At 46.1% G+C, this 13,641-nt stretch overlaps 1 protein-coding gene across 1 annotated transcript in view; it reads left to right on the forward strand.

Annotated features, from left to right (window-relative positions):
* Positions 1–13,641, forward strand: part of MLYCD (malonyl-CoA decarboxylase) — a 444,184-nt gene that overhangs the window by 202,071 nt on the left and 228,472 nt on the right. Inside the window, exons 2-3 of the mRNA XM_086945881.1 lie at positions 5,780–5,892; positions 13,178–13,334. Of these exons, the coding sequence (XP_086802007.1) occupies positions 5,780–5,892; positions 13,178–13,334 (270 nt within the window). The remainder of the gene's footprint in view (positions 1–5,779; positions 5,893–13,177; positions 13,335–13,641) is intronic.

Here is a 13,641-nt window from a genome sequence, read left to right on the forward strand (position 1 = left end):
CGGGATGGGCCTATATGGCTCTGCTGATGTCACATCCATGGACGACGTCAGGGCGGAGCCGCCCCCCGGCGCTGAGGTGCTGCTGCAGAAAGTTTTCCGGATCCAGTCTGTCGCCTGGGGATATTCTAAGTTAAGGAATCTGCGGCTAGACTGTGTCTCTACCTGATACATCGTTACCGAAGGTAAGTAACTCTTTCGTCAGGCCTTACTTTCCCTTTTACATACACATCAGGCACCCCTGTGGTAGGTTCCGGGTAACCCCTGGGCAGGTGCAGTGTAAGTAAAAGGCAGGACATATACTAAGGTGTGTGTGATGTCCTGACAGTGAAAAACACTCCATTTTGTTTTTCACTGCTAAAAGGCCATCCTGCCCATAGGACGGAATGGGGGAGGCTCAGTGTTGTTTGTTAGCCTAGTTTCCTATAAGTTTAAAATGGAGAGGTCAAGTTTAGTATGTATGAACTCACAGTGTCATAACACATCTTTCTGTGAAAGTGGGTTTGTCACTGTGTGTTCAGAAACCACTCTTTTAGAAAGTGGCTGAGTTTTGTGCTTTAAGCATTTCTGTGTGTCTCTGTTGAATGTGGATTGACTGTCTGGATCTGATAGGTGAGAGGAGCTGGGAGAGGTCTTGACCCTGGGAGGGGGTGAGATGGCACCAGGCTGCCCTGCATCTGGAGAGTAGGGGGAAGAGAAGCCTGGGAGGGGAAAAGGCCTGGGCTGTTGCTATAAACCAATTGACCCATCTCCTGCTGAGTGATAAAGGATCCAGACCCCCAGTATCAATGGGAGAAAGGTGACCCTGGGAGGGAGGCACCCAGAACTGATTTAGGGAGGGGTCAGGGACCACTGAGCACAACAAACTTCAAAGACAATAATGGCTATAATTATGAGAGCTGAAACCCCTAAACATTGGAATAAAACAGAAATGGATTGAGAATGAAAAGGCTTGGACCCATTTCGTGGTCAAGAGGAACCTCTGCTAAGGAAGGAGCAACTGAAGAGACTGCTGGGGAAAGACAAACTCTTGCTTCATGATCTGGGCAAGTCTCTAGTTTGCTGATCTGACCAAGGGAGAGGCTGTTGGGACTGTGCTTGGAGGCGCTGGGTCCCCCTGCTTGAAAAAGACTGTGCTTTATGCTGTGTCTTGAACCCCAAGGGCCGAGGTGAGCTGGCTCTCTGTTTGGAAACACAGGAACATAAAAGTTTCCGGAGAAGTTGTACCTTGTAATCGTGGGCACGCAGGAGTACGCTGAGTCTCGGACACGCAGGGTGTGTGTTGTGGTGCAACCAAGGTGTTAGTGAGGAGCGCCTGGTCATTGTGTGCACCGGGAGATAAGGTGAGACTCGGACACGCAGGTTGCGTGTCGTGGTGCAAGCCAAGGTATTGGTGAGGAGCGCTTGGTCATTGTGTGCACCGAACAAAGAAGTGAGTCTCGGACGTTTGCGTGTCATGCCAGGGCGTTGGTAAAGAGCGCCTGGTCATCGTGTGCACCGGGAGAAGAGAGGAGACTCAGATGCGCAGGGTGCGTGTCGTGCACTGAGCTAAGCGCCTCGACGCCCCCGGGCATTCGAGCGCTATATAAATTCAAATTAATTAATTAATTCAAGAAATGAGTCTCGGACACGCAGGGTGCGTGTCGTGGTGCAGCCCAGGGCGTTGGTGAAGAGCTCCTGTACATCGTTTGCACCGGGACAAGAGGTGAGACTCGGACGCACAGGTTGCGTGTAGTGGTGCATGCCGAGGCGTTGGTGAAGAGCGCCTGGTCATCGAGTGCACCATAGAAGAGGCAAGTCCTGGACGCACAGAGTGTGTGTCGAGCAACCAGAGGCGCTGTTGAGGAGTGCCTGGGTAGTGTGTGCACCGAATTCGAAGGCAGTCTCCACAGTGCTGAGGGCGGGTCATTGGGCCCTCAGAGTGAAACAGCAACGCCCTGGACCAGCAGCCCCGGAGGAGCTGAGCCTCCGGCCCAGGCTTACCGTGCCCATTGACGGAGTTCTGGATCAAGGCCCAAGTCGCTGAAGGGGAAGAGGAGAGTGGGGTCGTGCCCCCCCCCTTCCCCCGGTCAAAAGTAAAAAAAAAGCCAAAAGATTTATATAGCGCACTACATACCCGGAGGGTCTCAAGGCGCTTGAAGAGGGTGGGGAATTACTTGTCGAATATCCAAGTTTTAAGTTGCTTTCTGAATGCTAGGTGGTTCTGAGTGAGACGAAGGTGAGTGGGGAGTGAGTTCCAGGTTTTAGCTGCGAGGTAGGAGAAGGATCTACCTCCCATGGTGGTTTTGTTGATGCGAGGTACGGTAGCAAGGGCTTGGTTGGAGGATCGTAGCTGGCCGGAGGGGGTGTAGAAGGAAAGTCGTGTGTTGAGGCATTCGGGTCCAAGTTTGTAAAGTGCTTTGTGTGCGTGGGTTAGGAGGCGGAAAGTGATCCTCTTATTGACGGGAAGCCAGTGGAGGTTTTTCAGGTGACTAGAGATGTGGTCTTTACGCGGGATGTCTAGTATGAGTCTGGCTGATGCGTTCTGGATGCATTGGAGTTTTTTCTGGAGTTTTGCGGTGATACCGGCGTAAAGGGTGTTTCCGTAGTCCAGGCGGCTTGTAACCAGTGCATGGGTGACCGTTTTTCTGGTTTCGGTGGGGATCCAGCGAAATGTTTTTTTGAGCATGCGAAGAATGTTGAAGCAAGATGATGAAACGGCGTTGACTTGTCTGTTCATAGAGAGTGAGGAGTCGAGGATGACGCCCAGGTTCCGTGCGTGGTCCGTCGGGATGGGTGCTTTTCCAAGGGCCTCTGGCCACCAAGAGTCATCCCAGGAGGAGGGGGAGGTACCTAAGATAAGGACTTCTGTTTTGTCTGAGTTTAGTTTCAGACGGCTGTGCTTCATCCACTCGGCCACTTCTTTCATTCCTTCATGTAGGTTGGACCACCAGCTGGGGTGGGGTGCGGGCCCAGAGGGACACTCTCTCGGCCTCTCGCTTCTGCAGCTGGGCAAGCCTGTTGCTTCTGCTCGGATCTAGGCCTGTGCTGGCCCAAGGAGGGGCAGTACTTGGGCCGGAGTGAGAAGTGGTACTTTTGTGTCATCATTGATCCATATTGGGTGCAACTGTTAATGGAGCACCTAAACTGTCGTATTACACTTTGCATTATTGCTGCTAACGAACTTTCGAACTGTCGTATGACGCCTGACCTTATCAGTGCCTGGCAAACTACATGCTTGGTGTGCTACGCACTGCATTTTTTCCCCTTGCAGAGTTCATGATTGTAATGTGGCGCATTGCATCATGTCTTCATCACAGTTCCTGATTGTAACATGGTGCAGTGCCTTTTTTCTTCATTGCACAGTACATGATTGCAGCGTGATGTATTGCTTTGTTTCTTCCTTGCTCAGGGCATTGCATTATTCCTTCTATTGCAAAGTACATGACTGTGGCGCTACGCATGGCATTGTTTCTCTATTGCACAGTACAGGAGTATATCGTTACGCATTGCAGTATTTCTTTCTTTTGCAACGTGTGTGATTCTAGCAATAAGACTTGCCTAACCTTTTGGAAACTGTTAGAAATAAGCTTAACTGTTGGTTAGAAGTGGTGGTTGGGATTAGAACCTATCAATCTGCGGAAGGAATACTACCCAATATTATATGTTGGTTTTGTATTGTGTGGTCACATTGTATATCTTCTTATATAAAGATTATACTCATTTTATAAAAACTCATCTGGAGTCTATTTGTAGTGACATCATTGGGTTGCTGTGAGTGTGGTTGCACATACTGTACACTTGTGCCTTGGAGATAAGCCTGGCTGCTCGTGCCAAGCTACTAAGGGGGTGAGCAGGGCTATCTCAGACGGTGTCCTTACTTAGCCTAACGTTGAAACGAGGGGTCGAATCTCGCACTTGGTGACAGCGGGTGGGACAGGGACTCCCGCCTCCAGCATTTGGTGGCGGCGGTTAGGGATAAGGACCTCCATTTCCAACAGGCACCAAACCTAGTTTACACAGGTAGGGTCAGTAGCCTTCTCTCACAGGTCGAGGTAAAAATGCTGGTGGCCACCTCTGGAATCTCAGCTGTAAGTAAGTCTCCACACGGGCAGTAATTTCCCAGTGCTATGAATTGAAGTCATTTTGCCATACTTCCCGTTCGAAAGCTGTCTTGCTCACTGCGGGTAAAATGTTCAAATACATGGTATACTCTCACTGGACTTGCTGTTTCGCGAGCACACTCAGGGAAACACAGGGTCTGCTAGAACTAGGTTACCATGTTACTGCTATAGTGATAGGGGTCTCTGAAGTTAATGTATGTACTGTCAATAACCTGGAGCCATCACAGTTGGGAGGTTATAAAAATGTTTCATTGCATACAGTGGTGGCTGGCCCATTAGGACTTGTCAGGTGAAGCCCTACCACTTGTCAGTTGTCATCCAAGCAGTTGTTTACTACGCTGAGGTCCTGAATTTATAGCATACACTTAGTAAAAGAAAGCTTTGAACTTAGAAGAATGGCGTCTGTGCCTTCACCCCCTTTCGCATGCCGAGTGTGTATTAACAAAATGCAGCTTTGCCTATATGAAGAGTGATGTAAGTGCCTGCACTCACACAGCAAGAGTGTAGTCACACCCCCCTTCTTCTTCTTCTGCTGATTGGATCATTCCGCCTATTAAACTTCGCTATGGGGAGGTGAGGCAGACTCTTGCTGTGGACAAGTGGAACTTCCATCATGACAGTTTCCTCTTGCGCCTGCTTCCATGTGAATCCTGTCGGCTTTCTTGATATCTTTGTTTGTGGTGGCTATGTAGACGTCTTCTTTAGCCTAGAATGGTGTCTCTGGCATCATGGAACCCACCTTGACATGTTTTGTGTGCCCTTGACAGGTCTGTGTCTATCCTTGAGCCAATGCAAGCCATCCATGACATATTGGGGGCATCCTGGGCTTACTTGTTACTATCCCTAATGTGATGATGGCCTATGCATAATAGTGTCCATGTTTGACGTGTTAAGAACGCTTAGAGCATAATTGCAGTTATCACTAGCATAGTTCAAGGGCCTGGTTTAATTGCACCTATCTTTAAAATGTAGTGGCCATTTGTCAATATATTGAATTTATTCCTGGCATGAAGGTGGCCAGAATGAGCTTCAGGGTAGGTGTTTACCTTCCACCAATTTGAAAGGTCAACAGCCCCCATTGATTGCCTCTGACACAACACACTGCTCTGTTTTCTATTCCTTCTGTGCTATACCGTATATTGGATTTCTTTCTTTAACACATGCTTTTGCAATTATGTATTACAGCTGTAAGAACTGCTGGTCTCCTCACGGTATTAGGGTCATATCCAGTAGTCATATCCATCATCCCCCCCTCCTCAGTTCTCTCATTTTTGCATTTCACCTGTGTTTGCCTCCTTGTACTGTCCAGAGTTGATTCATATTGTAACATCAGGAGACTTACAAATGAGCAGTGGTTCAGTCGCTTACATCCTCATTTGCAGAGCCTGATGCGATTTCGGGCAAGAATGCCCCTGAGCTGTAATGTCCCTGAGCTGAGCTGTAATGTCCCTGAGTTGTAATGTCCCAGATCCTTGTCCCAGAGCTGTAATGTCCCTGAGCTGCAATGTCCCTGAGCTGCTTAGGACTGCTGACTACCCAAGCACGCAGCCTTTTTGATGTTCATACAATTTCAGTAGGAATCTACATCATTTCCGTTGTGGGGGAAGAGTGGCGTGTAAATCTTTGCTTGAGAGGACCGGGGCTTCTGTGCTGTGACCTCTTGTGTTTTTGCATTGCAGGAGATGAACACCGTGCTGAAGAACATGTTCTCCGAATGGTTTTCCGTGGGGTTCTTGAACCTGGAGCGCATTACCTGGCAGTCACCTTGTGAGTTTCTCCAGAAGATCAGCCAGTAAGTTCCTGCAGTTGTGACCGGCTCGGTAGGATTCTAGTTCAGACATGTGTAGCCTCTCTGTGGACTCCTCGTATGTCTTTCTCTTTCCTTGACTGTATAGCAAGCTGTAGATTCTCTTACTGTCCCACCCTTTAAGATGTATAACTCATTTGTATTTCCTTGACATTGTGAAAGCGCAGACCATGATTTACCCATAATGTGTGTGCAGATGCATTTGTCCTTCTACTTTCCTCTCTTGGTCTATTGCTCTATATCTCAATTATTTCTGGCTGCTTTCAGCATGTTTTTGCATATTTGTATTATATTCTTCGTTAGAGCATGATTCAAGGGATGAACGGTAGATGGGGATCCAAGAGTGAAACAGTAAAGTAAGGTTAAATAGAAGCAAAACTCTGAACTAAAGACAACATTTAGGAGCAATTAGTAGAATAGAATGTAAAAGTGGATTCGAGAGGACTCGGTCCTGGTAGAGTTTCTAGAATCCAACAATTTACTTCATCCTTCACAGACCGGCTTCTGTCCCCAACACGGGACTGAAACTGCCCTTTTTGCAGTAACCGAGGAGTCCAGGAGAATTTTGGATCAAGGGGGCACTGCAGTGATCATTGTTCTTGAGCTCAGTGCTGCATATGATACTGTCAACCACTACACACTGATCCTTAGACTCAGGAGTCTGGGAGTGACAAGCAGTGCCATCACCTGGATACAGTCTTTCCTAGAAGAACGATCTTTCCAGGTCTTTGAAGGAGATGTTGTATCCAAACGTTTGCCCCTCAGCTGTGGTGTGCCTCAGGGCTCCTCCCTGAGCCCCACGCTGTTCAATGTCTATGTGTGTCCTTTGGCAGAGATTGTCCAGCCATTTGGCATAGAAATCATTACCCACTCTGATGACGCACAGCTCGTGGTGACATTAAACCACCGCGAGAAGTCACCCAGCGACCTAGGAAGTTGCCTAGAGGAGGTAGTCAAATGGATGGAACTCTCTTGCCTAAATCTCAATGGGGACAATACTGAGCTTATGCTCCTCCTTCTTTTAATCCCGAGCTACTTTGGCCTAAATGCCTTGGCCCTGCTCCAGATCCTAAAGACCAGATCAAAAGCCTTGGCATCTGGCTGAGCCGCTCCCTTAGCTTCAACTACCAGACGACAAAATTATTGGCTACTTGCTATGGCCTGCTGAGGATGCTAAGCAAAATACTCCCTCTTCGCCCATTTCAGGCAAAAATAATCATGGTCCAGGCTCTCATTCTATCCCGCTTGGACTATGGGAACGCCCTTTATGTAGCAGCCACTCAATCCACTACACGCAAGCTCCAGATCATTCAAAACTGCGCAGCACGCCTGCTCCTCCAGACCCCCTACCGGCAATCCACAAAACCGGCACTGAGGAGCCTTCACTGGCTGCCAGTTAGAGAAAATGTCTCAGCAATCAGCCGATCTATGATGATTCCTTACCAACCCAGCAAAAACCTCAGTTAGGCGTCCTTTTCCCACACCCTACTCCCAAGAATAAAGAGAGCTAGATGTGGCGGGCACTCCTTTTCCTATAACTCCGTCAAGCTATGGAACACTCTCCCACTACACATACGGGCAGAGCCTAATCTGCTGCCCTTTCGTAAGCTTCTAAAAACACTGCTCTTTAACAATTGCCCTTAACTACTGGACTGTCTCTTGTCTGTCCGCGTTCGTCTGCAGCGCTGAGATGCCTCAAGGTAGCTATTGCGCTACATAAATGTTTTTTTTTCCATTTAATTTCATTAACCAAAATGGCGTGGGTGCCACAGCAAGTAGAAGAGAACTGTTCATAATAACTAGGTTGTGCCAATGATTCGATATTTTTTAAATATTACAGAGAGACCCAGGCTAAGAGGTGGCCCAGTAAGGGGAGTATAGAACGTGCAGGATTTTGGAAGCAGAGTGTTGCCACTTCTTACTGTCAAATTAGGAAGGATAGTGTATTGTTTCATGTCTCTCTGGGGTGATTGTCTTCATTGCTTCTGCTAATAGTCATTTGTGAACTGGCATTCAATGATATACTGCCTACCCAACTTTTCCTGAGATGATTGGGAGCTACAGCCCCCCTCTGACAAACTTTTTTCCCCTTCACTGAACTACCCTCTGTGGATTGAAGCGAGGATCTTACCGATAGTGTAGGAGTTTGGTCCTTAGATATTCGTCCACTTGCTCATACAAAGACGTTAGATGCCCTACAAGGATCTTCTACAGAGCCGCTTCTTACCTCAGAGTGTCCCCAGTTCTCCCCATGGGCCAGTACAAGAGGGTGTGGAATGGGCCCTTTTGGGGCAGCTGTTTTGCCCGCAGAACCCGATGTTATTGCTTGAGCAGGTAATGAGGAAGGAAAAAGGCGACGGCAAGAAAAGCTACCAAACAATGGGGGAGAGACTTCCTTTAAAAGGAAGATGAACCATTTCATGAAGGAAACAGCCTCCACCCTATCAGGAGTCCTTTAACTCCTGGTGGGTGAGGCAAGACTGGTACTTGGAGGGAGAACTAAACAAGGAAGAAAGAGGTTCCCCCATTGCCTATGTAAAGCTGGTTAGATCAGTTCCTTAGTAACCCTGACTGTCCCCTCTAATTTCCAGCAGGTATGTGGAAAATAAGGGAGTAAGCCCACAAGGGAGGGTGTTTAATACATGTATGAAATAAGTGGTACACTATATGTTTACACACCTAGGCGTAATGAAAGTATTAAAATATTTATTGTCCACTTTTGCATGGGAAAATGGTAGACAAATCATTAAAAGTTATTTTCCACGGAATTTTCAAAATAAATCTGATTCGGTATGATTGAAATTAGATTTTTTGTAGTAGTGGAAAATGAAAAGTTGATAAGTAACTTGATAAAAATGTATATTGGGCAGCCAGAGCTGGCATAAAATCAGTTCTTTTACTCACCAAACCTCCAGAAATGGAATGTATATTTTTGACTGGGAGAAATAAAGATTCTGACTTAGAAGATATTGGCCTGCCCCTGAGCGCAGCAAACACATGGTGATGTTGACTACGGGCCCCTTATCATGGATTACCCATCCATGCTAAATGGAGGGGATAAGGACTACTGGCAGAACAAAGGGCAGTCTTAACTCATACTTTGACTTGCTGAGCCCAAATAGGGCTGCCAGGACTTGCTAACCCTCATTCTTTGGTCACTCTTTTACCCTTTGAGTCCAGCACTAGAAGGGGGAAGAACCATTTGTGACCATTTTAGATAGAGCCTAATCTAAACAGGGGAGTGTCTGGGGGGCTGGAGTCAGACCAACCTGGTAAACGAAGTGTTCTGTCATTTTGACACAGAGGTGTTTGGGTAATTTTTAGGCTATGGTAAAATTTCAGTTGCACCAAATAAAATGTTTGTTAATTTCAGTAATTTTACTTTGCACTCAGTAGCAAATTCACGTTTTCTGCATTGTTACCCAAGATTTTCATCTTTTTCGGGAATTCTGTTTTTCCTGGTTTACGACCCTGTACCATTTCTGAACAGTAGTTAGGTGCTTGTGCTGGTCCACTAAATCATGTGCTGCACATTGGAACTGTGTATTTGGCCTATTTAACTTCCCTATAAGTAGTGTAAGTGGTGCCTTATGTTCACCTATAGCAGGGGCAGTTGGTCATCATATGTGGGCCTCAGTGCATATTAGCATTACCCACATATGTGACAAAAATATATTTCTGCCAGGAGCACCACTGTGTTTTTGCTATGCTGCAATGTAAATGCACTGCAGTGACATATGCCAGGGTAAAATGTGTTTGCGATGTAGGAAAAGCCTATTTGTATATATGTCCAACTAAATGTGTCTTGTATGACCACAGGGCAGGGTGCTAACGTCTAAAAATAAGGCACATAACATATTGAAGTTAGTGTGACCTCCCAGTGAATTAAACAACAAAATCTACATCACTTTGTTGCCTAGGTGGGATTAAAATAGTTATTTTCCACCTCCGCTAGGAAAGGGGTAAAAAAAAAATGCTTCAAAGTTATTCTCTGCTTAGTGTTTATAATCTGACCTAATAGTTAAAACAGATTTTTAACAGTTAAGCAGAAAAGTAACTTTGTAAAAACTTTATCTTCCTGGACCAGAACTGGCTTAAAAGCATTCTGCAAATCATAAACCACATTCTTGGCTGGGAGACCTAACGACCCTATCTCCAATGAGCATGGCTTGCCTCTGGACCAAAGACCGGCCAATAGGTATTAACAGGTGACCAAATAGCAGAGGATAGCTATCTGGTAGTAGACAAAAACATATTTGAGGGCCCCTGCCATGGATTTGCCACGCTGCATGGGTGATGGATCCGGTCCTAGGACTGTAGTGGTGATGTGGGTCTTTGCGATGGGTCCAATCCATGCAGCAGCAGCAAATCATCAATTCTGCTCAGGGATTTGCTATTCAGCAGAGGAGATGTGGTGGTTTTGCTTGGGGATGCACCTCTCAGTAGAGAAAATGTGTCGATTCTGCTGGCAAGAACCTTAGTCCCACTTCCAAGAGTCCAAGACTGGAGTGGCACCACTTGGCACGGTAGAGTCACAAATGGCAGAGTCCAGGTGCATATGTGAGGTTGTTGAAAGTCTGTTGTGTCCCTGTGGCTTCAGATCAGGGGACCAGCCAACTAGCCCTTGGAGTCACTCTGGGTTCAAAGAGACACAGGAGCAGTCCTTCTCACCCATTAAAGAGGGCAGTTAGTCAGCAAAGCAGGACAGCAGTTGCTTCATAGCAGCAGTTCATCAAATTGGAAGTCCTTCAGCAGCACAGCAGTCCTTCTTCCTTGCTGAGTATCCACAGGTCCAGAAGTGTACTGAAGAGTAGGTGTCTCAGGTACACATTTTATACCTTTGTGCCCTGGCTCAAAGAGGTGGAATAAGCTTCTAGACACTGGCTTTGAAGTGTATGGAATTTCCTACCTCCTCTGACCCGGCTCTAAACTGGCTGAAATGACAATGCAGGGTCATTAGGCCCTTTGTGTGAAGAAAGGGCGCAGCCTTTTCAAGTGTAGGTGGGACTGTGCCCAGCTCCACCCTCCCATCCTGCCAGTGAGTGATGGCCCATCTAGGCATTTCAAAGCTCCCTATTGTGAGTGACTGTCTAGGAGGAATGAACAAAGCCCAACTGTCAACTACACCCCATCATGTGACCCAGGACAGGCTACAGGCACCAAATGGCTAAGGCAGGAAAATTACAACTTTCAAAAAGTTCAAAGCACAAAAAGACAACCTGGCTCCGTACTGTCTTAGACTCCTATTACTAATGGAGTGACAAACAGACTACTCTATTATCTGTTCGAATGGAATTTTTATTAAACCATTCCTTTTTTAAATAGTCTTTAAATTAATCGAAAAAAGTTTTATAAATGCCTGCGAATGAAACACCTATTTCTCAAATTAACATCCAAAACACAACATATGTATCAAACAATTCAAACAGATAATAGAGTAGTCTGTTTGTCACTCCATTAGTAATAGGAGTCTAAGACAGTACGAAGCCAGGTTGTATTTTTGTGTTTTAAATTTTGAATAGCCTTACCTGGCCCCGGTCCTGGGCTTATCCACCACAGTTTTGGCAATTTAAAATCCGACTTCACCATAAGTTAGGATTTTAAATTGTGAATCCAGAGACACCAAATTTAAACTGGTTATCTCTTCCCATTTGAAAATTAAACTTACAAAATGTAATAAGGCAATTCCAATATTATCCTATGAGAGATAGAGGCCGTGCAGTAGTGAAACACAAATTTGAGAGTTTTTCATTACTGTGACATGCGCAATTTGAAAGTGCATTTCCTACTTTTTTAATATGTTGCAACCTGACCTCTGGGCTATGCAGGGCCTATCCTAAGGGCGACGTATATGTATTGAAAAGGAAGGTTTGGGCCTGGCAAAGTGTTTTTTTTTTTGCTATGTCAGTATAAACTGCACATACACTCTGTAATGGCAGGCCTGGGACATGTTTACAGGCCTACTTAAGTTGGTGACACAATTCATGCTGCAGGCCTACTAGTAGAATTTATTTTACAGGCCCTTGGTACATATAGTACCACTTTACCTGGGACTTATTAGTAAACTAAATATGCCAGTTGGATATGAGTTAATATTACCATGTTTAGAGGAAGGAGCACATGCACTTTAGCACTGATTAGCAGTGGTAAAGTACTCAGAGTCCTAAGGCCAGCAAAAACGAGGTCAGAAAAAATGAAGGAAGAAGGCAAAATGTTGAGGGGAAGACCACCCTAAAGCTGACAAACTAACAAAGATCTAGACTTCCTTACCTGTCAATATTTTATTTTCAATATTCTGTCCACAATATTACGCTTTTGATATTCCGGGGGCACACCAACCTAGCAATAGGTCTTGCAACAGACATCACATGTACTGTTTAGTAGGCAATACCTAAGAAGCAGTTGGCAGGGCCCAAAAATGTTACTCGTTCAAGGTGCCAATACATCTTGTTAATTCCCTGCTCCTCCATGTTTCTTTCCTGTCTCAGTGCATCCTCCCTTTTCAAGCCAGAAGAGCTTCTCATGCTATAGGCTCTTGTGAGTCCTTTCGAGGGTCTTCTCTTTGTACAGCCACCCTTTAAAATAGACTTGTATTTTCAATTACGAAGTCCCTTGAAGAGTTATTTGTTATGTGTAAATGTAAATGTGTTGTACTTGTAAAGCGCTCGGCTGCCCCAGCGACGGGGCGTTCTGGCACTGCACTCATACCGCTGTGGAACGCTTGCAGGCTTTTCCCTGTGAAATGTCCACTCCTGGGCACCCCCAAGGTGAAGCCAGGCACCCAAGCGCTGCTGGGGCCGTTGTGGAGATTAAGAAAGCTATTGCCCAGAGTCACAGAGTGGGACCCATGATTAGAATAGGCACCGAGGCGAGAATGATCAGTTCCGGGGAAATTGAGCCCAAGACCCGCCGAGGCGGGTATTGAACCCTGGTCCCAGACCAGACCAGACCTCTGCATCAGGGTCTGCCGCTCTAGCCATTGAGCCACACTTCTCCACAATGTGTCTGCTAAGCATAGTTGCTATTCAAGCTACATTATGAGGTATAGAAGCAGAACCTGTTGCCTCCATGACGGTGCTCTAGTTCTTATGTTGGTCTTTCCTAAATACATTGTATGCACACATATGCTTGAGCTGTTTGTTGTGTATATGCGATCTGTTTACTGACCACAGGCTCTTCGTCTGAGTTCTGTTTTTCGTATTGTTGGTTGTGCTATGCTGTAAGGTGAAAGAGCTACTTTGTCCCCCAACTGTTGTCATCTTTTGTTCAGGTCCGAAGCTGTGCATCCTGTCAGAAACTGGACTGATATGAAACGCCGTGTGGGCCCCTACAGGAGGTGTTATGTCTTTACTCACAGTGCAATGCCTGGAGAACCGTTAATAATTCTACATGTTGCCCTCACCAACAACATCTCCAGTAACATTCAGGTACAAATAAATTGTTATATGGATAGTTTCAAGTAAAGTAAAGTCTTAGGAGATGAAGAATAACCTTGTAATCTACACTTTAAGTGGTAAAGGCCCAATCCTGTAGAGGGCAATGTCTTCTCAGGAAACTTAAAGTATGGTCTCCAGTAACTCTTCACTGCTAAGCGAGCCAATCCAGAGACTAGGCCTTGTCACTAAAGCAGGAGTAGGCATCCTCTGCCTTCTAAGCAATCGTAACACTTTAAGGTTGTGGAGGCATAACTCAGTATATATGTTGCTCTTGAAGGGTCGAGTGAAGACGAGACCC

This window comes from Lissotriton vulgaris, chromosome 12, assembly GCF_964263255.1.
Source record: "Lissotriton vulgaris chromosome 12, aLisVul1.2, whole genome shotgun sequence".
Lineage (NCBI taxonomy): Eukaryota > Metazoa > Chordata > Amphibia > Caudata > Salamandridae > Lissotriton > Lissotriton vulgaris.